Source organism: Salmo salar, chromosome 15 (genome assembly GCF_965601325.2).
Source record: "Salmo salar chromosome 15, fSalSal1, whole genome shotgun sequence".
Classification (NCBI taxonomy): domain Eukaryota; kingdom Metazoa; phylum Chordata; class Actinopteri; order Salmoniformes; family Salmonidae; genus Salmo; species Salmo salar.
In genome coordinates, this window is record NC_138305.1 from 103,292,178 (window position 1) to 103,314,341 (window position 22,164).

The following is a 22,164-nucleotide window of genomic DNA, read 5'->3' on the forward strand; positions in this document are numbered from 1 at the left end:
CTTTAGAGTGAATGTGAAGACAGTACCTGAATAGATGCAGAACCTGTAAAGCGTAGGCTCTCATTGGCGCAGTCCACCATGCCTTGGAACTGGGCGTCAGAGAATTCAAATTTGCTGCCGTACACAATGGCAGAGATTATGTTGGAGGCAGCGTAATTCACGGGCTGTTGTGTCAAATATCTTACCTGTTACAAAGGCAGACAACAGAGTAACATTTTGGTAGAGCTTTACATAAAATCTAATCCTTCTACTATTGTTTATACTATTTGCTCTTACATGAAATAGTAAGAGCCGGGGATGTCCATTCCTGACCTATAGGGTGGTGTAGGAGGCACCCTGTTACAGAGGAAGCAAGCTACCCCCCCAACAGGTTGTTCCTCATTCTTTATCTCCTTGTCTGCAGTTCTGTTCAGTGTTTTAACGAGGGTGTAATAAAGAGGAACATCTCTCAGGATGAGGACAGGTATAGTAGCCTTAGATAGACTATGATCAGTCCATGCTATAATTTTGTCAATGATCCGCAGGCTTGTAAGTATTACTCTTGTGTTTCTTAAATACTTCAACCAAGTAGCGAATCTCTTCTATGATTTTCTCTAATGCCCCTTTCTTGCACATTCCTAAGCGGCTCATCTCTCTCCATGAGTCTCCATTGGCAAACAGAATCACTGTGGACAAAAGGGAGTTGGAATTATCTCAAGGAAACAATGTGTGATAAAGCATAAGTGAAATATTAGTAAACTATCCAAAAATATGTCCCCAGATTCCTCTGCATGGTTGACCAGCGCTTGCTTGACCATCTTGTATGCTGCCCGATGACCTCTTTCTTGCGTCCAAATTTAACCGTAAGAGCTGAACAGATATAAGGAACAGATAAAGGGCTATTTGAGGCTATTTGAGGATAAAAGTCTATTAGTGTGTTACTGTGTTAATCCTCAATAATTGTTTTATGTATATATCGAATCGATTATGTCACCATCTGGTCAACTTTGTTCAAACTAACCTTCCGTGCCCCTAGGTAGCAACATAATCATACACTGAAGTCACAAAACACTAAGAACACCTTCCTAATATTGAATCTGCACCTCCCCCTTTTGCCCTCAGAACAGCCTCAATTCGTTGAGGCATACAAGGTGGGGATGTTTTTCAGCGGCAGGGACTGGGAGACTAGTCAGGATTGAGGGAAAGATGAATGTAGCAAAGTACAGAGAGATCCTTGATAAAAACCTGCTCCAGAGTGCTCAGGACCTCAGACTGGGATGAACGTTCACCTTCCAACAGGACAACGACCCTAAGCATACAGCCAATACAACGCAGGAGTCTCTGAATGTCCTTGAGCGGCCCAGCCAGAGTCCGGACTTGCAGACGTGGAGGTGTTACCCCAAAAGAGACAACAGAAACAATAGATTTTTATCAATACTTTATTTATTGGATGTTGTAAAAAAAGAGCTAAAAACATATTACTATTGGCACAGTGCACTGTACAGCACAGCTGTGGAAAGGCTGAGCACAAGCTTTACATTTAAGCAAATCATACAAAACTTGAATAATATTTTACGTCGTGCGTTCATTATGCTTTACAGAATTGGAGGCTGGTGGGAGGAGCTATAGGAGGATGGGCTCATTGTAATGGCTGGAATGTGTCACGACGTCCGCCGAAGTCGGTCCCTCTCCTTGTTCGGGCGGTGTTCGGCGGTCGACGTCACCGACCTTCTAGCCATCATTGATCCATTTTTCATTTTCCATTGGTTTTGTCTTGTCTTCCTACACACCTGGTTCCAATCCCATCAATTACATGTTGTGTATTTAACCCTCTGTTTCTCCTCATGTCCTTGTGGGAGATTGTTTTGTTTGTATGTGATGTGCATTTTAGTATTGGTGTGCAACGGGTTTTGTACCCACTTGTTATTTTGTACATTTTGGTTGTTTTGGAGTTTCAGTATTTATTAAACAACTCCGTTTATACCAAGTTCGTTCTCCTGCGCCTGACTTCCCTGCCACCATCACGCACCCCTTACAGGAATGGAATTAATGGAGCAGAGTCAAACATGTGCTTTCCATATGTATGATCTGTTTGAAACTGTTCCATTTATTCCATTCCAGCCATTACAATGAGCCCGTCCTCCTATAGCTCCTCCCACCAGTCTCCACTGCTTTACAGATAATCAAATGCTCCATACATTTATAAGAAGATAAATGTAGCATTACTTAAAAAATGTATACAAAATATTACATATCACAGAGAACATTGGCATGGGGCCTCTACGTTACATCCTCCCCTAGTCTTAGCGACTGAGCACCATTCGGTTTGTTTCTGCAGGTCCACTAACATACACATGTATCTACTAACTTCGTATCAAGTTGGCTCTGGGGGGGTCCCCATTGGCAGGGCTATCAGGTCTCCAAGGCCAGGGCTCAGGAGCTAAGCCATGGGTGCCGGAGACACTGGGCAGCATTGGCCCTCCTCTCGGGCTGGAAGTCCAACATGCACAACAGGAAGTCAGAGAACAGAGAGGCCTCCTTCAGCAGGAAGTGGTATTTCTCCACCAGCACCTCATACAGACCCCAGGACCGCAGCACCCCGATATGATTCATTTCACCTGGGAGACCACGCAACAGAGAGGAGGGAGAAGAAAGAGAGACTGTAAAACAGAGAGGAGGGTGAGGAAAGAGAGAGGAGGTGAAACAGAGAGGAGGGAGAGGAAAGAGAGAGGGTGAAAGAGAGAGGAAGGAGGAAAGAGAGAGGGTGAAACCGAGAGGAGGGAGAGGAAAGAGAGAAGAGGTGAAACAGAGAGGGGGGATAGGAAAGAGAGAGGGTGAAACAGAGAGGAGGGAGAGGAAAGAGATAAGATGTGAAAAAGAGAGGAGGGAGAGGAAAGAGAGGAGTGAGAGGAAGGAGAAAAGAGGTGAAACAGAGAGGAGGGAGATGAAAGAGAGAAGAGGTGAAACAGAGAGGAGGGAGATGAAAGAGAGAAGAGGTGAAACAGAGAGGGGGGATAGGAAAGAGAGAGGGTGAAACAGAGAGGAGGAGGGGAAAGAGAGAGGTGAATAGAAGGAAGCTTTTTGACTTGGAGAGAAAAAGTATTTGATGTAGTTTTGTCTTAAATAAAACACAATAATTCGTCACATCAGAGTCCTTTATCTAAGTTGGAATAATTTGACTGTTTTCAATGCAATGTCCTTCACTCACCTCTGCGATTGAAGTACTCCACTGAATATTTCCCGGACAAGGCTACTGCTGCTGGGATTTTGCCAAGGAGTTCAATTATATGAGCGATGTGGTCTGGAGGGAACAGAACCAAAATCCCACTGCATAAAACAACTAAGCAAAAGTCACAAAGTGGACACAATGTTGTCTCCATCGAATCCTGTGTCAATATTTTTCACGCCTACCTTCCTCTAAGGAAAAGGTCTTCCCAGCTTTGGGCTCAAACAATGAATCTCCAGTGACCAACTCAAACGCCTAGAATAAAAAGAAGAGAAGTTGAATGGCCAGGAACTATTCTGCAGCGGCACCTACTTAGCTTAGTGCTAGTAGGACGGGTCAATTTGTCTTGATGAGGGGGGATGAACTGGGGGGGTGAACTGGAAGAGTAACTAAACAGCAGGAGTTAAATGATCCTAGTGAATCAGAGGGTACCGGAGAGATCATGGTTGTACTTCAGTGAAGCTGCAAACATATGCAGACATAAGTGTTGTTGGTGATGGTGGTTGTATGGTGGTTTTATAGGTGGTTGTTTGGTGGTTGTATGGTGGTTGTATAGTGGTTGTATGGTGGTTGTATGGTGGTTGTATGGTGGTTTTATAGGTGGTTGTTTGGTGGTTGTATGGTGGTTGTATAGTGGTTGTATGGTGGTTGTATGGTGGTTGTATAGTGGTTGTATGGTGGTTGTATGGTGGTTGTATAGTGGTTTTATGCTGGTTGTATGCTGGTTGTATGGTGGTTGTATAGTGGTTGTATGATGGTTTTATGGTGGTTGTATGGTGGTTGTATGGTGGTTTTATGGTGGTTGAGTGGACGTTGACTCTCTCACCAAGCAGGCTACACTCCAGATGTCTGCTGGTGGGCCGTAGTCAGAGCCCAGTAGAACCTCTAGTGAGCGATACTGACAGGTCTGGATCTCCTCACAGAAATGTTTGTACTGGAATGTCACACAGAGCAAAGGCACAGAGTAAAATACAGTTCTGATCCCAGGGCAGTATTCCACACTAGTCCCTCTTATTTTGCAGCCAACTACTGAGTATGGATGGAGGTTCAGCAATGGCAACGGTTCATAAAGAAGTCGGAAATCAGTATGACGTCATTGTTTTAGCACTATCCACAGAGTTTTTAAACTATAGCGCGCAACATGGTTCAATGCGCCAGTAAATCAGCACAATCAAATCTTTCAGTTTTTCAATTTGGCCTCGTCTTGGAGCTAAAATTGAAATCATGTATACTGTGCTAATGACGATTTAAAAAACAGAGTAATGGAGATCAATGTAAAATACGGCAAACTTAGCAAAATACGTATTTGTGATAAATGCATGGGGGCCCTCAATTTTATGCAACCTCCGCTATAGCTGACAGATCAATACCCACCACCCAACAGGAGCTTCCCAGGTCAGCAATCTTTACTGTGACCTCCTTCAGACTGATGGGAGTCACCAGGTCCTTCTCTGGATAGATAGTAAGAGATGAACAACATACAGTAGAGGGTTATGATAAATGACTTAAATGTAATGTAATGTAAATGTTATGATCTGATTGAAACACTTCAACAGCATACTGGACACAGTCAACCTGAAGTGACAAACAGGCAGAATACACAGTACATCTAAATCTAAAAGTGACATAGAAACAGAATACTAGCCTTCAGTAAAGTGTAGTAAACAGATGTATCATCTGGTGCGCTCAGTGATGACGTCACAGAGTTCTAGAACATCTGTAGATGAACAGTCACATGACCTTACAGAGTTCTAGAACATCTGTAGATGAACAGTCACATGACCTTACAGAGTTCAAGAATATCTGCAGCTGAACAGTTATATGACCTTACAGAGTTCTAGAGTAACTGTAGATGAACAGTCACATGACCTTACAGAGTTCTAGAGTAACTGTAGATGAACAGTCACATGACCTTACAGAGTTCTAGAACATCTGTAGATGAACAGTCACATGACCTTACAGACTTCTAGAATATCTGTAGCTGAACAGTCACATGACCTTACAGAGTCCAAACATTTCTGTAGCTGAACAGTTATATCACCTTACAGAGTTCTAGAATATCTGTAGTTGTACAGTCACATGACCTTACAGAGTTCTAGAACATCTGTAGCTGAACAGTACTCAGTCATATGACCTTACATAATTCTAGAACATTTGTAGCTAAATAGTTATATGACCTTATGGAATTCTAGAACATCTGTAGCTGAACAGTCATATGACCTTACAGAATTCTAGACAATCTGAAGCAAAACAGTCATATGACCTTACAGAGTTCTGGAACATCTGTAGCAAAACAGTCATATGACCTTACAGAGTTCTGGAACATCTGTAGCAAAACAATCATATGACCTTACAGAGTTCTAGAATATCTGAAGCTGAACAGTCACATGACCTTACAGAGTTCTAGAATATCTGTAGCTGTACAGTCACATGACCTTACAGAGTTCTAGAATATCTGTAGCTGAACAGTCACATGACCTTACAGAGTTCTAGAATATCTGTAGCTGTACAGTCACATGACCTTACAGAGTTCTAGAATATCTGTAGCTGAACAGTCACATGACCTTACAGAGTTCTAGAATATCTGTAGCTGAACAGTCACATGACCTTACAGAGTTCTAGAATATCTGTAGCTGTACAGTCATGACATTAGAGTCCTAGAATATCTGTAGCGGAACAGTCACATGACCTTACAGAGTTCTAGAACATCTGTAGCTGAACAGTACTCAGTCATATGACCTTACATAATTCTAGAACATTTGTAGCTAAATAGTTATATGACCTTATGGAATTCTAGAACATCTGTAGCTGAACAGTCATATGACCTTACAGAATTCTAGAAAATCTGAAGCAAAACAGTCATATGACCTTACAGAGTTCTGGAACATCTGTAGCAAAACAGTCATATGACCTTACAGAGTTCTGGAACATCTGTAGCAAAACAGTCATATGACCTTACAGAGCCGCTTATATTGAATAAAGTCACCTTTTACGATGGAGATTTACATGTGTATGAAAACGTCACGCCAGGGTAAACCTACTTGAAACACAGCCCTTATTTTAAGTGTTCCTAAAATCTCCTATGGGAAAAATGAATGGTGGAAAAACGATTGGAACCATTTCCCTGTTTGACAGCTAGGTTTTATGGGTATTATGACACCTCCATTGCGGGTTTGTATTATGTAGCTGAACAGTGAATACTACCTGCTAAACTCATCGACTTGGCATCTTTCCCAGGGAATGGAGGACATGCACTGCCCCCTGCTGTCTGTTTTGGGTTCTGCTCCTCCAAACAAAGCAGTATATTTTCAGGCTTGATGTCTGTGTGGATGATTTTACACTGAGTGTGCAGGTAGTCCAACGCCTGAAGAACCTACAAGGAGCGGGTGATGGCACTGTTAACCCAAAACAACTCCTGCATCAAACTAAAGACGCATCCAGACAGTGTGGTGATTTCGATAATGACGTTTCTACTCATCTTCTATGAACTCTGTCACTCTCTGACCTGAGCAATGACCTGTTTGACCCAAGAAAGCGATAGTCCTGGGTTCCCAAAACAGACCTGCCAACAGCAGAGGTCTGGTCCTAACAGCTCCAGCACTAAGCATACATCTACACACAGGAGGTCAAGGAACCAAACACATCTGAACTCTGAACTTTGACTCCTCATTGTGAGACTGTCAGATTTTGCTACATGTTTGTGTGTGTGTGTGTGTGTGTGTGTGTGTGTGTGTGTGTGTGTGTGTGTGTGTGTGTGTGTGTGTGTGTGTGTGTGTGTGTGTGTGTGTGTGTGTGTGTGTGTGTGTGTGTGTGTGTGATGACTGTGCAGTCTAGGGAAGGATACGGACTCCGTTGACCCCAGCTATCTTAAACTCATCCAACAGTTGGACTATTCTCCGGCTGTGGGGGTGACGAGCCGTGGGACCACTGGCCTGAGGGAGGAGAGGGGGGGAGAGAGTTCAGACTCAGTCCGGACTATACTGACAAGAACTTGTTTAAATAGAAAGATAGAGATGGGTCTGTATGAGACAAGGGAGAAAAATAATAAACCTTGAAAACATGGGGTGGCTGTGAATAAGTCTGGCAGAGAAAGATAAATAACATGAGGTGGACTAAGAGTAAAAATAGTTACTACTGTTTGCCCTTAGGGGTTGAGGACAAGAAAGAGATTGAGGAAGCAATAAATAACCTAAGGTTAGAAATCAGAGAGAAGAAGAGTCTCACACAACGTAGCAGAGTCAGTTCATCTTGCCCAGCCTGTGTGAATCCTTCTCCACTCTTCAAAACCTTCACAGCCACTCGCCTGCCCAACCTGTACACATAGAGTTGACTTTTAATCACACTGCAGCTTTCACTATATGCCAAGAAGGGGAGATTTGAGTATATGCTGACACTGCAACATAGTGAATGTACCTGAGGTCCAAGCAGAGCCAAACAGTGGCGAAGTATCCCCAGCCCAACTTAGACACAACCTGGTATCTCCTGTTGAAGGTGTCTCCAATGTGAACAGGGTGGTACCCCCCTATTGAAACATGCAGGATGAGAACAATAGATGTTACACCTCCAACTGCTGTATTTACTGTCTGGTAACAGACTATTTCTATGCTGGAATGGAATGAATAGGACAGAAATACATGTAAGGAGAAAGACAGAGTTAGTATAGCAGTAGGTAGGTAGTCTAGCTCTTAAAACTTCATTGGGATAGGGGGCAGTATTTTCACGTCCGGATGAAAAACGTGCCCAAAATAAACTGCCTGCTACTCAGGCCCAGAAGCTAGGATATGCTTGTAATTGGTAGATTTAGATAGAAACACTCTAAAGTTTCTAAAACTGTTAGAATTATGTCTGTGAGTATAACAGAACTGATACGGCAGGCAAAACCCCGAGGACGAACCATTCCAAAAAAAATGTATTTCAGTTTACCACTATTTTCATTGGCTAGTACTATAATGATAAGCCCAAGTCCTCCCAAATTGCAGTTCCTAGGGCTTCCACTAGATGTCAACAGTCTTTAGAAAGAGTTTCAGGCTGATTTTTGGAAAAATGACCCAGAAATTATAGTTTTTCTAGGTGGCTCCCATTTTGGCTGTAGTGTTTCCAAGCGCGTGGAAGAAAGCGCGTTCTTTCTTATTTATCTCCGGTAATGAACATACTATTCTCCATCTTAAATTTTATCGTTTATTTGCGTATTAGGATATCTAAGGTTTGATTATAAACGTTGTTTGACTTGTTTGGAAAAGTTTATTAGTAACGTTTGGGATTCATTTTGTATGTATTTTGATGGAGGGAAACTGGGTGGATTATTGACTGAAGCTCGCCAGCTAAACTGAGTTTTTATGGATATAAAGAAGGACATTATCGAACAAAAGGACCATTTGTGATGTAACTGGGACCATTTGGTGTCCCAACAGAAGAAGATCAACAAAGGTAAGGCATTTTTTATATCTTTATTTCTGACTTTCGTGTCGCGCCTGCCTGGTTGAAATATGTTTTTCATGTGTTGGTATGCGGGGTGCTGTCCTCAGATAATCGCATGGTTTGCTTTCGCCGTAAAGCCTTTTTGAAATCTGACACGGCGGCTGGATTAACAACAAGTTAAGCTTTATTTTGATGTATTACACTTGTGATTTTATGAAAGTTAAATATTTATAGTAATTTAATTTGAATTTGGTGCTCTGCAATTTCACCGGATGTTGTCGAGGTGTCCCGCTAGCGGCACGCCTTTCCCAAACAGGTTTTAAGAGCTTTGGTCCAGTAACAGAGTTAGTATAGCGGTAGGTAGGTAGCCTAGCTCTTAAGAGCTTTGGTCCAGTAACAGAGTTAGTATAGCGGTAGGTAGGTAGCCTAGCTCTTAAGAGCTTTGGTTCAGTAACAGACTTAATATAGCGGTAGGTAGGTAGCCTAGCTCTTAAGAGCTTTGGTCCAGTAACAGAGTCAGTATAGCGGTAGGTAGGTAGCCTAGCTCTTAAGAGCTTTGGTCCAGTAACAGAGTTAGTATATCGGTAGGTAGGGCAGCAGGTAGCCTAGCTCATAAGAGCATTGGGCCAGTAAACAAAAGGTAGCTGGTTTGAATCCCTGAGCCGACTAGGTGACAAATCTGTTTATGCCCTTGAGCAAAGCTCTTAACCCTAATTGCTCCTGTAAGTCACTCTGGATAAGAGCGTCTGCTATATGACCAAACGGACCATGGCAGTATTCTCTGGGGTCCTCTCTGTCCAGTGACTCCTCTTGCTCCATCTGTTCCAAACGATTCAGCTTATCAAGTCCATTCGATGTCCCAGGTTTACTGCTGTAACACACACATGCCAATACACATACTGTTCAAACTTACTGTACACACATACTGTCAGCCTGTCTGATCCTACACAGGGCAGAGATGTGACCCCTCTGTCAGCCTGGCTGATCCTACACAGTGCAGAGATGTGACCCCTCTGTCAGCCTGGCTGATCCTACACAGGGCAGAGATGTGACCCCTCTATCAGCCTGGCTGATCCTACACAGAGCAGAGATGTGACCCCTCTGTCAGCCTGGCTGATCCTACACAGTGCAGAGATGTGACCCCTCTGTCAGCCTGTCTGATCCTACACAGGGCAGAGATGTGACCCCTCTATCAGCCTGGCTGATCCTACACAGAGCAGAGATGTGACCCCTCTGTCAGCCTGGCTGATCCTACACAGGGCAGAGATGTGACCTCTCTGTCAGCCTGTCTGATCCTACACAGAGCAGAGATGTAACCCCTCTGTCAGCCTGTCTGATCCTACACAGAGCAGAGATGTGACCCCTCTGTCAGCCTTTCTGATCCTACACAGAGCAGAGATGTAACCCCTCTATCAATGTCTGGTTGCTGGGAGCAGACAGGAACACTTCCCTTGCTGTTTACAGGACTCAGAATGGGATTTGGACTTTAAACTATATCTTCAGCCAGCGGTAAAATTCAACAGGATATGCTGTATCAGGTAAGTGTTCTATAAATAATTCAACAGGATATGTTGTATCAGGTAAGTGTTCTATAAATAATTAAACTGGATATGCTGTATCAGGTAAGTGTTCTATAAATAATTCAACAGGATATGTTGTATCAGGTAAGTGTTCTATAAATAATTCAACAGGATATGTTGTATCAGGTAAGTGTTCTATAAATAATTCAACATGATATGTTGTATCAGGTAAGTGTTCTATAAATAATTCAACAGGATATGTTGTATCAGGTAAGTGTTCTATAAATAATTCAACAGGATATGTTGTATCAGGTAAGTGTTCTATAAATAATTCAACAAGATATGCTGTATCATGTAAATGTACTACAGTGGAAGCTGCTGAGGGGAGGACAGCTCATAATAATGGCTGGAATGGAGAATGGAATGGTATTAAACACATGGTTTCTATATGGTTGATACCATTCCATTGACTCCATTACAGCCAATATTATGAGCCGTCCTCCCTTCAGCAGCCTCCACTGGTGTACTATAAATATTGCCTTGGTGTTTGTCTTGTGCAGATCTATCTATAAAAAAACACAGCTTTTTTGAAACATTTATTTACAGTCAACTATCTTCTGCAGGACTGTCTCTCAGCATGTTTTGGCTCCAGTTTAGAGCGTTGATATTGGCCCAGGTCCTTGACACGGTGACAGACCCAGTGAAATAATGTCACCTCCACAGGCACTAAAATAATCCACATATTCTCAATGTGCGCCAGGCGAGCTAAACATGGACCTCCTGCCTCTTTGGCCATGGAAACAAACGTTATCAGTTGGCTGACAGACATTTTGCACTGTTTCGCTGTGGTTTTAGTCATCAATCTAGCAAGAGGGCAATATTTTATTAATGTAGTAGTGTTTCTTGACTAAAACCCCCAAAATGTATCATATTACTCCAGTGCAAGCCTGGGTTCCTGTTAAGGCTAGCGCTGATTTCAAAGTTTTACTACTAACCTACGAAGCATTACATGGACTTTGTCCTACCTATCTCTCCGATTTGGTCCTGCTGTACATACCTACACGTACGCTACAGTCACAAGACGCAGGCCTCCTTATTGTCCCTACAGCAAACAGCTGGAGGCAGCGCTTTTTCCTATAGAGCTCTATTTTTATGGAATGGTCTGCCTATCCATGTGAGAGATGCAGACTTGGGCTTGACCTTTAAATCTTTACTGAAGGTCGGTCCTATGATTGGGTGTAGTCTGGCAAAGGGGTGCAAAGGTGAACGGCAAGGCACTGGAGTGACGAACCACCCTTGCTGTCTCTGCCTGGCCGGCTCCCCTCTCTCCACTGGGATTCTCTGCCTCTGACCCTATTACGGGGGCTTACTAGTGCTCTTCCATGCCGTCCCTAAGAGGGGTGCGTCCCTTGAGTGGGTTGAGTCACTGACGTGATCTTCCTATCTGATATGGCGCCCACTCGGGCTCATGCGGTGGAGGTGATTTTCATGGGATATACTCAGCTATACTCAGGGCAGTAAGTTGGTGGTCTATTGATATCCCTCAAGTGGTGTGGGGGCTGTACTTTGGCAAAGTGGGTGGGGTTATATCCTACCTGGTTGGCCCTGCCCGGTTGGCCCTGTCCAGGGGTATTGACGGACGGGGCCACAGTTACACTGACTCCCTCTGTCTCAGCCTCCAGTATCTATTCTGCAATGGTCTATGTGCCAGGGGGCTAGGGTCAGTCTGTCCGATCTGGTGAAATTATCCTGTCTTATCTGGTGAAATTATCCTGTCTTATTTGGTGAAATTCTCCTGTCTTATTTGGTGTCCTGTGTGAACTTAACCTGTTGGGGCTAGGGGGCAGTATTTGCACGGCCGGATAAAAAACGTACCCGATTTAAACTGGTTACTACTCTTGCCCAGAAACGAGAATATGCATATAATTAGTAGATTTGGATAGAAAACACTCTAAAGTTTCTAAAACTGTTTGAATGGTGTCTGTGAGTATAACAGAACTCATATGGCAGGCCAAAACCTGAGAAGATTCCATACAGGAAGTGCCCTGTCTGACAATTTGTTCTCCTTCTGTGGCATCTCTATCAAAAATACAGCATCTCTGCTGTAACGTGACATTTTCTAAGGCTTCCATTGGCTCTCAGAAGGCACCAGAAAGTGGAATGACGTCTCTACAGTCTCTGGGCGAAAAACAGCAGGAGTTTTTGTGAGTGGTCAGGCGGGGAACAATGACACTGGAGATGCGCGTCCATGAGACGACTCCATGTTTTCTTTCAGTATTTGAATGAATACAACGTCGCCTGGTTGGAATATTATCACGATTTTACGTGAAAAATAGCATAAAAATGGATTTTAAACAGTGTTTGACATGTTTCGAAGTACGGTAATGGAATATTTTGACATTTTTTGTCACGAAATTCACTCGCGTGTCACCCTTCGGATACTGACCTGAACACACAAACAAAACGGAGGTATTTGGATATAACTATGGATTATTTGGAACCAAAACAACATTTGTTGTTGAAGTAGAAGTCCTGGGAGTGCATTCTGACAAAGAACAGCAAAGGTAATCCAATTTTTCTTATAGTAAATCTGAGTTTGGTGAGGGCCAAACTTGGTGGGTGTCAAATTAGCTAGCCATGATGGCCGGGCTATCTACTGAGAATATTGCAAAATGTGCTTTCGCCGAAAAGCTATTTTAAAATCTGACACCGCGATTGCATAAAGGAGTTCTGTATCTATAATTCTTAAAATAATTGTTATGTATTTTGTGAACGTTAATCGTGAGTAATTTAGTAAATTCACCGGAAGTTTGCGGTGGGTATGCTAGTTCTGAACATCACATGCTAATGTAAAAAGCTGGTTTTTGATATAAATATGAACTTGATTGAACAAAACATGCATGTGTTGTATAACATAATGTCCTAGGAGTGTCATCTGATGAAGATCATCAAAGGTTAGTGCTGCATTTAGCTGTGGTTTTGGTTTTTGTGACATATATGCTTGCTTTGAAAATGGCTGTGTGATTATTTTTGGCAGGATACTCTCCTGACATAATCTAATGTTTTGCTTTCGCTGTAAAGCCTTTTTGAAATCGGACAATATGGTTAGATTAACGAGAGTCTTGTCTTTAAAATGGTGTAAAATAGTCATATGTTTGAGAAATTGAAGTTATAGCATTTATGAGGTATTTGTATTTCACGCCACGCGATTCCACTGGCTGTTGACTAGGGTGGGACAGAAGTTAAGTAACATAACCATAGCAAGCGTCCCACCTTGCCCAGGGAGGTTAACCTGTTTGGGATAGGGGGCAGTATTTTCATGGCCGGATAAAAAACGTACCCGATTTAATCTGGTTACTACTCCTGCCCAGAAAATAGAATATGCATATTATTAGTAGATTTGGATAGAAAACACTCTGAAGTTTCTAAAACGGTTTGAATGGTGTCTGTGAGTATAACAGAATTAATATGGCAGGCAAAAACCTGAGAAAAATACAACCAGGAAATGAAAAATTTGGTGCCTGTAGGTTTTTCAAGTCATTGCCAATCGACCACACAGTGACTAAGGATTCATTTTGCACTTACTAAGGCTTCCACTAGATGTCAACAGTCTTTAGAAAGTTGTTTCAGGCGTCTATTATGAACAGAGACCAAATGAGAAGGCTGGGAAGTTGGTGACCCAAGGAAGGATGTCAGTTCATTGGCGCGCATTGACGTGAGAGGTAGCTCTGTTCCAAAATGTTTTTCAAGACAATGCATGAGTCCGGTTGGAATATTACTGAAGTTTCACGTTATAAAGGCCCTAAAGATTGATGCTATAGAACGTTTGACATGTTTGAACGAAAGTAAATATCATTTTTTTTTAACTTTTCGTCGTGACATTTTCCTTGCGCGTCCTACATTTTGAGTAGTTTACTGAACGCGCAAACAACATGGAGTTATTTGGACATAAATTATGAACTTTATCGAACAAAACAACATTTGTTGTGGACCTGGGAATTCCTGGAAGTGCCTTCTGATGAAGATTATTTAAGGTAAGTGAATATTTCTAATGCTATTTATGCATTTAGATGACTCCAAAATGGCGGCTATCTGTATTGCGTAGTGTATTTTTCTGAGCACAGTACTCAGATTATTGCAAAGTGTGCTTTCCCAGTAAAGTTATTTTGAAATCTGTCAATGCGGTTGCATTCAGGAGAGGTTAATCTATAATTCTTTGAATAACAGTTTCATATTTTATCAACGTTTATGACGAGTATTTTTGTAAATTTTAGTGCTGATTCACCGGAAGTTTTGGGGGAAATACATTTTCTGAACGACATGCGCCAATGTAAAATGCTGTTTTTGGATATAAATATGAACTTGATAGAACAAAAATGCATGTATTGTCTAACATAATGTCCTAGGAGTGTCATCTGATGAAGATTGTCAAAGGTTAGTGCATAATTTTAGCTGGTTTTCTGCTTTTGGTGATGCCTGTCCTTGCATTGAAAATGGCTGTGTAATTTTTTGTCTATGTACTGTCCTAACATAATCTAACTATATGCTTTCGCCGTAAAGCCTCTTTGAAATCGGACAATGTGGTTGGATTAAGGAGATGTTTATCTTTCAAATGGTGTAAAATAGTTGATTGTTTGAGAAATTGAAATGATTAGATTTTTGCTGTTTTGAATTTCGCGCCATGATATCTTGTCAAGCATTCCCGTTACCGGGATGAGAACGGGAAAGGGTCCCATAGAGGTTAATTAAGTGTGTAGGTCGCATTCTTCATAGCAGAGCTATATCGCCTAATCGAAACAAATTCAGCGATTGCTTTGTCATGTCTGTGCCGTGAAGTGGTCGAGCTGGATAAATGTTTTTCTGAGGACCGTGGTGTTGCGGTGAAGTGATGTAAATGGATGTAATGATGCATCCAACCACCAGAGGGAGGCAAATACATGTTTATTTGACAGAAGACGTTTACATGGTTCTAGGAAGGTCTGGATGGCTGTCTTCTGACTTATAAAATGGTGGGAAATCACTAAAATAATTAATGTAAACATATACAGTTGAAGTCGGAAGTTTACATACAATTAGGTTGGAGTCATTAAAACTAGTTTTTCAACCACTAGTTTTTCAACCACACTAACAAACTATTAGTTTTGGCAAGTCGGTTAGGACATCTATTACTTTGTGCATGACACAAGTTATTTTTCCAACAATTGTTTACAGACAGATTATTTCACTTATAATTCACTGTATCACAATTCCAGTGGGTCAGAAGTTTACATACACTAAATTGACTGTGCCTTTTAAACAGCTTGGAAAATTCCAGAAAATGATGTCATGGCTTTAGAAGCTTCTGATAGGCTAATTGACATCATTTGAGTCAATTGGAGGTGTACCTGTGGATGTATTTCAAGGCCTACCTTCAAACTCAGTGCCTCTTTGCTTGACATCATGGGAAAATCAAAAGTAATCCGGCAAGACCTCAGAAAAAAATTGTAGACCTCCACAAGTCTGGTTCATCCTTGGGAGCAATTTCCAAAAGCCTGAAGGTACCACATTCATCTGTACAAACAATAGTACGCAAGTATGAACACCATGGGACCATGCAGCCGTCATACCGCTCAGGAAGGAGACGTGTTTTGACTCCTAGAGATGAACGTACTTTGGTGCGAAAAGTGCATATCAATCCCAGAACAACAGCAAAGGACCTTGTGAAGATGCTGGAGGAAACAGGTACAAAATTATCTATACCCACTGTAAAACGAGTCCTATATCGACATAACCTAAAAGGCTGCTCAGCAAGGAAGAAACCACTGCTCCAAAACCGAAGTAAAAAAAGTTAGACTACGGTTTGTAACTGCACATGGGGACAAAGATCATACTTTTTGGAGAAATGTCCTCTGGTCTGATGAAACAAAAATAGAACTGTTTGGCCATAATGACCATCGGTATGTTTGGAGGAAAAAGGGGGATGCTTGCAAGCCGAAGAACACCATCCCAACCATGAAGCATGGGGGTGGCAGCATCATGTTGTGGGGGTGCTTTGCTGCAGGAGGGAGTGGTGCACTTCACAATATAGATGGCATCATGAGGTAGGAAAATGATGTGGATATATTGAAGCAACATCCCAAGACATCAGTGTCATGACGTTGGCCTGTTGGTCAGGTTTATGACCCCCATAAATACCTTCTCTCTACTCTACAGAGTGACTATTGGAAAGCCCTTTCTTAACATAGAGAGAGAGTCTGGTAACATCCAGTGGTTGGTGAACAGAATCATATTTCGGTAATCCAACCAGTTGAAAATATGCGTTGGTACTTACAGTAAAGAATATGATGTCAGATCAGTTGTAATCTGAGACATTATTACTGATGATAGGATGACATAAACTGTATCTTGGAAAGTCTATACATTCTAGTTATCAGATCCACATGGAATTGTTGTGCAATTTAAACGTTTAAATATGAAACTATATGTGAAAAGATTAAATGTAATTTTAGCTTCTAAATGAGAGAATTGTTTCCATAAGGTAAATTCTGTTCACTCCGTGGCCCCGCCCAAGTGAAAACTATTGTTGTAAACTATGAAACACACCCATCTCTCCCGACTACATAAGCCCCTATTAACGAAATTAACATTTATGTTCCCGAGGATGTGAGAACGACAGTCCATACGTTAAAGGGGCTAATATCAAACTACTGAACTAAGCCAACTTCAGCGTGAGCTTAAAGTATGGCAACTTGGTATGAACTTTGAACTCTTATTCACTAAAGAAATTATACCTCCTAGCCGTTGAGTGAGCTGCAGCAGCTGTAAACGTGAGCAAGGAAAGGACGGACCAAGTATCTCTTCTACCAAACACACGACGCTACTACAAAGCATTCGTTCTACCAGACATTCTTCAGAGGACAGGAAGATCTCTGTTGGGCAACACGGCCTTCCATCTACGACCAACCTATTGAAGCACAGCTCAGAGTAAATATTTCTTGCGTTTTCATTTTCCAAATGGGCGGTTATTTAGAATGCATAAGATTCTGTATTTACGATAGCATAGCTTTACAAGGTCCGATCAGAGACCACATCCCTTTGTTCCTCAGTCTTCCCGCGCTTTCATTCAAAACCCAACCCCCTTTCTTTGTGTAACCAGCCGTCATATCTGTTCCGTCCGCTAGGGACGTTTTCTTTTATGACATAATTAGTAATCAATGTATGACCCATCCTGTGTATATGCAATTCTGTGTGATTGTTTAGCTATTTAGTAAATAAATAATTAAATGAAATGTTGTATTGCTGATTCAACTTGTTAGCCAGGATTCGTGAAGATAACCAAGAGTTTACGATGTTCAAATGAGACTGAATAAGGTGACGATTATTAATTGACTGCTACTGATGTAAAAGATTACCAGGTCTTTAAGAGTTTATTCGGAAGATAACAGCTCTATAAACATTCCTTCGTGGTGCCCCGACTTTCTGGTTAATTACATTTACATGATTAGTTCAATCAGGTAATATTAATTACAGAGAAATTATTTTATAGAATAGCATGTCATATCACTTAATCCGGCATAGCAAAGACACAACATCAGTCAGGAAGTTAAAGCTTGGTCGCAAATAGGTCTTCCAAATGGACAATGACCCCAAGCATACTTCCGAAGTTGTGTCAAAATGGCCTTTGGAAAACAAAGTCAAGGTATTGGAGTGGCCATCACAAAGCCCTCACCTCAATCCTATTGAAAATGTGTGGGCAGGACTGAAAAAGTGTGTGTGAGCAAGGAGGCCTACAAACCTGACTCAGTTACACCAGCTCTCTCAGGAGGAATGGGCCAAAATCCACCCAAGCTTGTGGAAGTCAACCCGAGATGTTTGACCCAAGTTAAGCAATTTAAAGGCAATGCTACCAAATACTAATTGTGTATGTAAACTTCTGACCGACTGGGAATTTGATGAAAGAAATAAAAGTTGAAATAAATCATTCTCTCTACTATTATTCTGACATTTCACATTCTTAAAATAAAGTGGTGATCCTAACTGACCTAAAACAGGGGATTTTTACCAGGATTAAATGTCAGGAATTGTGAAAAACTGAGTTTAAATGTATTTGGTTAAGGTGTATGTACATTTCTGACTTCAACAGTACATAAATAATTATAGTGCCGATTTCGGGGACTGTCAGTTTAAGATTAACGCAAAAATATAAATTGGTTTCCGTTTTCTGAGGCAGGCTCAACCACAGGGTTAAATCTCAATGCTGCATCAAAATCATAAAAAAATAGTCTATTACAGGAGGTATATTCTGTGACAGAAACTTTAAATACATGTGAGTATCGATCACAATCCAGAGTGGTGACTAGGTAACAGGCTCAATCCATTATGAGGACACTGCATCAGAGATGCACCTTTCAACAAGTAATAATCTGTGTACGGAATGTCCCTCTACAATCTGTAGGCTATGGATCATAACAAGTGTAATCCAAATGGACTTTTATGAAAGGAGCCTGTGTAGTGTTGAGAATAAATTATACTTACGGTTTCTGGGCCGCCTGTACAGAAGTCCGATCTGAGCACATGACTGAATAGGACACAGCCTGTAGACAGTAGAACTCTGACTGACTGTGACCAGTTAGCTGTGTTTAGGTATGAGGAGGTATGAGGAGGCTTGGTCTCAACATGGAAATCCCCAACCTCCCAAACCCTCTGTTAAGTTTCTCTCTCTCTCTCTCTCTCTCTCTCTCTCTCTCTCTCTCGTGTAGAGGGTTTCTGTACAGCACTTTGAGATATCAGCTGATGTAAGAAGGGCTTTATAAATACATTTGATTTGATTTGAATTATATCTCTCCACACCCATATGGAATATTTCTACAGATTACTATAGAATACTACAGTACTTCCTATATAATGCTATAGTAAACTGTAGTATACTGTAGAATACCATACTACACACTGTAGTATCCTTCGATCATGTGTAGTACTTACTATAGAATTTTGTAAATTCTACAGTAATGTCCTCAAAAACATTACAGTCCACAAAACACTACACTTTTTTAACTATAGTAAATACTACAGTATTTAATTTCCCTCCCCCATAAAGCAATCTGTGCCACCCATAAGTGAGAAACCTACATGCCAAGTATAGACCATATTGTGTTCCTACAGGTTATAGAAAATAGCTTTTTCTTTTAGTATTTCTCCAGTAGGTTTCCTGAAGGAGAAAGCCTCCACTTCTATGTCAAATATTACAAAACCAAAACACTACAGTAAATACTACAGTAATGTCTGCAAAAACACTACAGCAAATACTACAGTATAGTACAGTCTGCAAAACACTACAGTAAATATTACAGTATAGTACAATCCACAAAACACTACATGAATTACTATAGTTAACTGTAAACACTACAGAATACTACAGTAAACACTACAGTGAATACTACAGTAAAGTCTGCAAAATCACTACAGTGAATACTGTAGTATTTATACCGTAGTATACTATAGTATTTTTTTCTTGTGGGCAGCTGTGAGAGGGTAGATGGGAGAGGATATGACAGCTGTGTGGGGCTACTTTGGAGTTGAATTGCAGTCCAACAGACCGTGATCTCACAGGCAAGCCAAGGTATATCAACACAAGCAAGCACCAGCGTATTGTACAGAACACTGACAATTCTATGAACAGTTTATGCTTCTCAACCCGGTAAATTGGCTGTACACTACAGTAGATTTGTCCTATAGTGCAGTCATCAAGATATGTATATAATGATACAGGCCTAATATAGCTAGCCTATCTCTGATTTGATGTAATTATGCACTGTAAAAGTAGATGTCTCAAAAGTTCTACGATATATGGGCTATATAAAGACAAGTGAATGTGTGTCATAGAGGTCACTTGTGTGGCAGTTGTTGGATATGATGGAAACTGATAGGCAACACTTCTTCAACTTTCATCAGTATGTTTCTACACCAGCCGTGGAGTTGGAGAGAGGGTAAAAATATCCCCAGTCTGTGTCCAGAGGACAGCAGGGAGAGGTCTCAGGCTCGGCTCTGCTCTCTGTGCTTAATACACGGCTGTTAACACTCTGCTCTAACACGCCACCCGATGACACTTCAGAAACCACGAGGCGCACGCCGGTAAGCTGAGAGAGAGGTGATGGAGGCCACAGTTCCAGATTGGGGTCACTAGTCTGCACGACGGATGGACGTGACTCTGTTCAAATGGACGCAGGTGACCTTACTGGGACATTTCTCTCCTTCTGCTGTATGCCTAGATCAGAACAGGGCAACAGGCATAGGGTGAGATAAGCTTAAAAATACTACAATAGGCCTAGCCAAGACATTATAAGCACAGGTGAGATAATTAATATAGATGGAGGACTTCTTAATAAAGGTGTAGGGAGCAATGACTGACAACTGCATCCATGTACTCAAGACCAAATAAAAAATGATTGAAGAAAAGACAGTGTCAATATAATCTCTGTGGTCATAACATAGGCTATACTACACACGTCTGATACCTTCCTTTTCCACACGTCTGGTACCCTCCTCTCCCACACACGTCTGGTACCCTCCTCTCCCACACACGTCTGGTACCCTCCTCTCCCACACGTCTGGTACCCTCCTCTCCCACACACGTCTGGTACCCTCCCCTCCCACACACGTCTGATACCCTCCTGTCCCACACGTCTGGTACCCTCCTCTCCCACACACGTCTGATACCCTCCTGTCCCACACACGTCTGATACCCTCCTGTCCCACACGTCTGGTACCCTCCTCTCCCACACACGTCTGGTACCCTCCTCTCCCACACACGTCTGATACCCTCCTGTCCCACACACGTCTGATACCCTCTGTCCCACACACGTCTGATACCCTCCTGTCCCACACACGTCTGATACCCTCCTGTCCCACACGTCTGGTACCCTCCTCTCCCACACAAAGGTCTGATACCCTCCTCTCCCACACACGTCTGGTACCCTCCTCTCCCACACACGTCTGGTACCCTCCTCTCCCACACACGTCTGGTACCCTCCTCTCCCACACACGTCTGGTACCCTCCTCTCCCACACACGTCTGATACCCTCCTCTCCCCCACACGTCTGATACCCTCCTCTCCCCCACACGTCTGATACCCTCCTCTCCCACACACGTCTGATACCCTCCTCTCCCACACGTCTGGTACCCTCCTCTCCCACACACGTCTGATACCCTCCTGTCCCACACGTCTGGTACCCTCCCCTCCCACACACGTCTGATACCCTCCTGTCCCACACGTCTGGTACCCTCCTCTCCCACACACGTCTGATACCCTCCTGTCCCACACACGTCTGATACCCTCCTGTCCCACACGTGTGGTACCCTCCTCTCCCACACACGTCTGGTACCCTCCTCTCCCACACACGTCTGATACCCTCCTGTCCCACACACGTCTGATACCCTCCTGTCCCACACACGTCTGATACCCTCCTGTCCCACACGTCTGGTACCCTCCTCTCCCACACACGTCTGGTACCCTCCTCTCCCACACACGTCTGATACCCTCCTGTCCCACACACGTCTGATACCCTCCTGTCCCACACACGTCTGATACCCTCCTGTCCCACACACGTCTGATACCCTCCTGTCCCACACACGTCTGATACCCTCCTGTCCCACACACGTCTGATACCCTCCTGTCCCACACGTCTGGTACCCTCCTCTCCCACACACGTCTGGTACCCTCCTCTCCCACACACGTCTGATACCCTCCTCTCCCACACACGTCTGATACCCTCCTCTCCCCCACACGTCTGATACCCTCCTCTCCCACACGTCTGGTACCCTCCTCTCCCACACGTCTGGTACCCTCCCCTCGCACACACGTCTGATACCCTCCTCTCCCACACGTCTGGTACCCTCCCCTCCCACACGTCTGGTACCCTCCTCTCCCACACGTCTGGTACCCTCCTCTCCCACACGTCTGGTACCCTCCTCTCCCACACACGTCTGGTACCCTCCTCTCCCACACGTCTGGTACCCTCCTCTCCCCCACACGTCTGGTACCCT

At 42.8% G+C, this 22,164-nt stretch overlaps 1 protein-coding gene across 2 annotated transcripts; it reads right to left on the reverse strand.

Annotated features, from left to right (window-relative positions):
• Window positions 1–1,402: 1,402 nt before the first annotated feature.
• On the reverse strand, window positions 1,403–18,807 carry LOC106572758 (SRSF protein kinase 3). Of its 2 annotated transcripts, none has more exons than XM_014147219.3 (12): window positions 18,658–18,807; window positions 9,391–9,494; window positions 7,619–7,727; window positions 7,430–7,517; window positions 7,050–7,137; window positions 6,711–6,817; window positions 6,410–6,578; window positions 4,580–4,656; window positions 4,032–4,139; window positions 3,391–3,460; window positions 3,188–3,280; window positions 1,403–2,639 (listed from the first exon to the last, which is right to left on the reverse strand). In XM_014147219.3, exons 1-12 carry the CDS (start codon window positions 18,696–18,698, stop codon window positions 2,413–2,415), a joined length of 1,281 nt encoding a protein of 426 aa, XP_014002694.3. In that variant the 5' UTR covers window positions 18,699–18,807; the 3' UTR covers window positions 1,403–2,412. The 2 variants fall into 2 exon arrangements, with proteins under 2 accessions (XP_014002694.3, XP_014002696.3); XM_014147221.3 differs by having other exon boundaries at window positions 1,403–2,597; window positions 18,658–18,806.
• Between the last annotated feature and the right edge of the window lie 3,357 nt (window positions 18,808–22,164).

Excerpts from the sequence above, each read along its gene's own strand:
- LOC106572758 (XM_014147219.3), bottom strand. The coding sequence starts at position 18,698 with ATGTGCTCAGATCGGACTTCTGTACAGGCGGCCCAGAAACC. Across the intron at positions 7,138-7,429 it reads AACTGACTCTGCTACGTTGT|GCCAGTGGTCCCACGGCTCG; the intron begins GTGAGACTCTTC and ends CTCCTCCCTCAG. Across the intron at positions 4,140-4,579 it reads TGGGAAGCTCCTGTTGGGTG|TACAAACATTTCTGTGAGGA; the intron begins GTGGGTATTGAT and ends GTGACATTCCAG.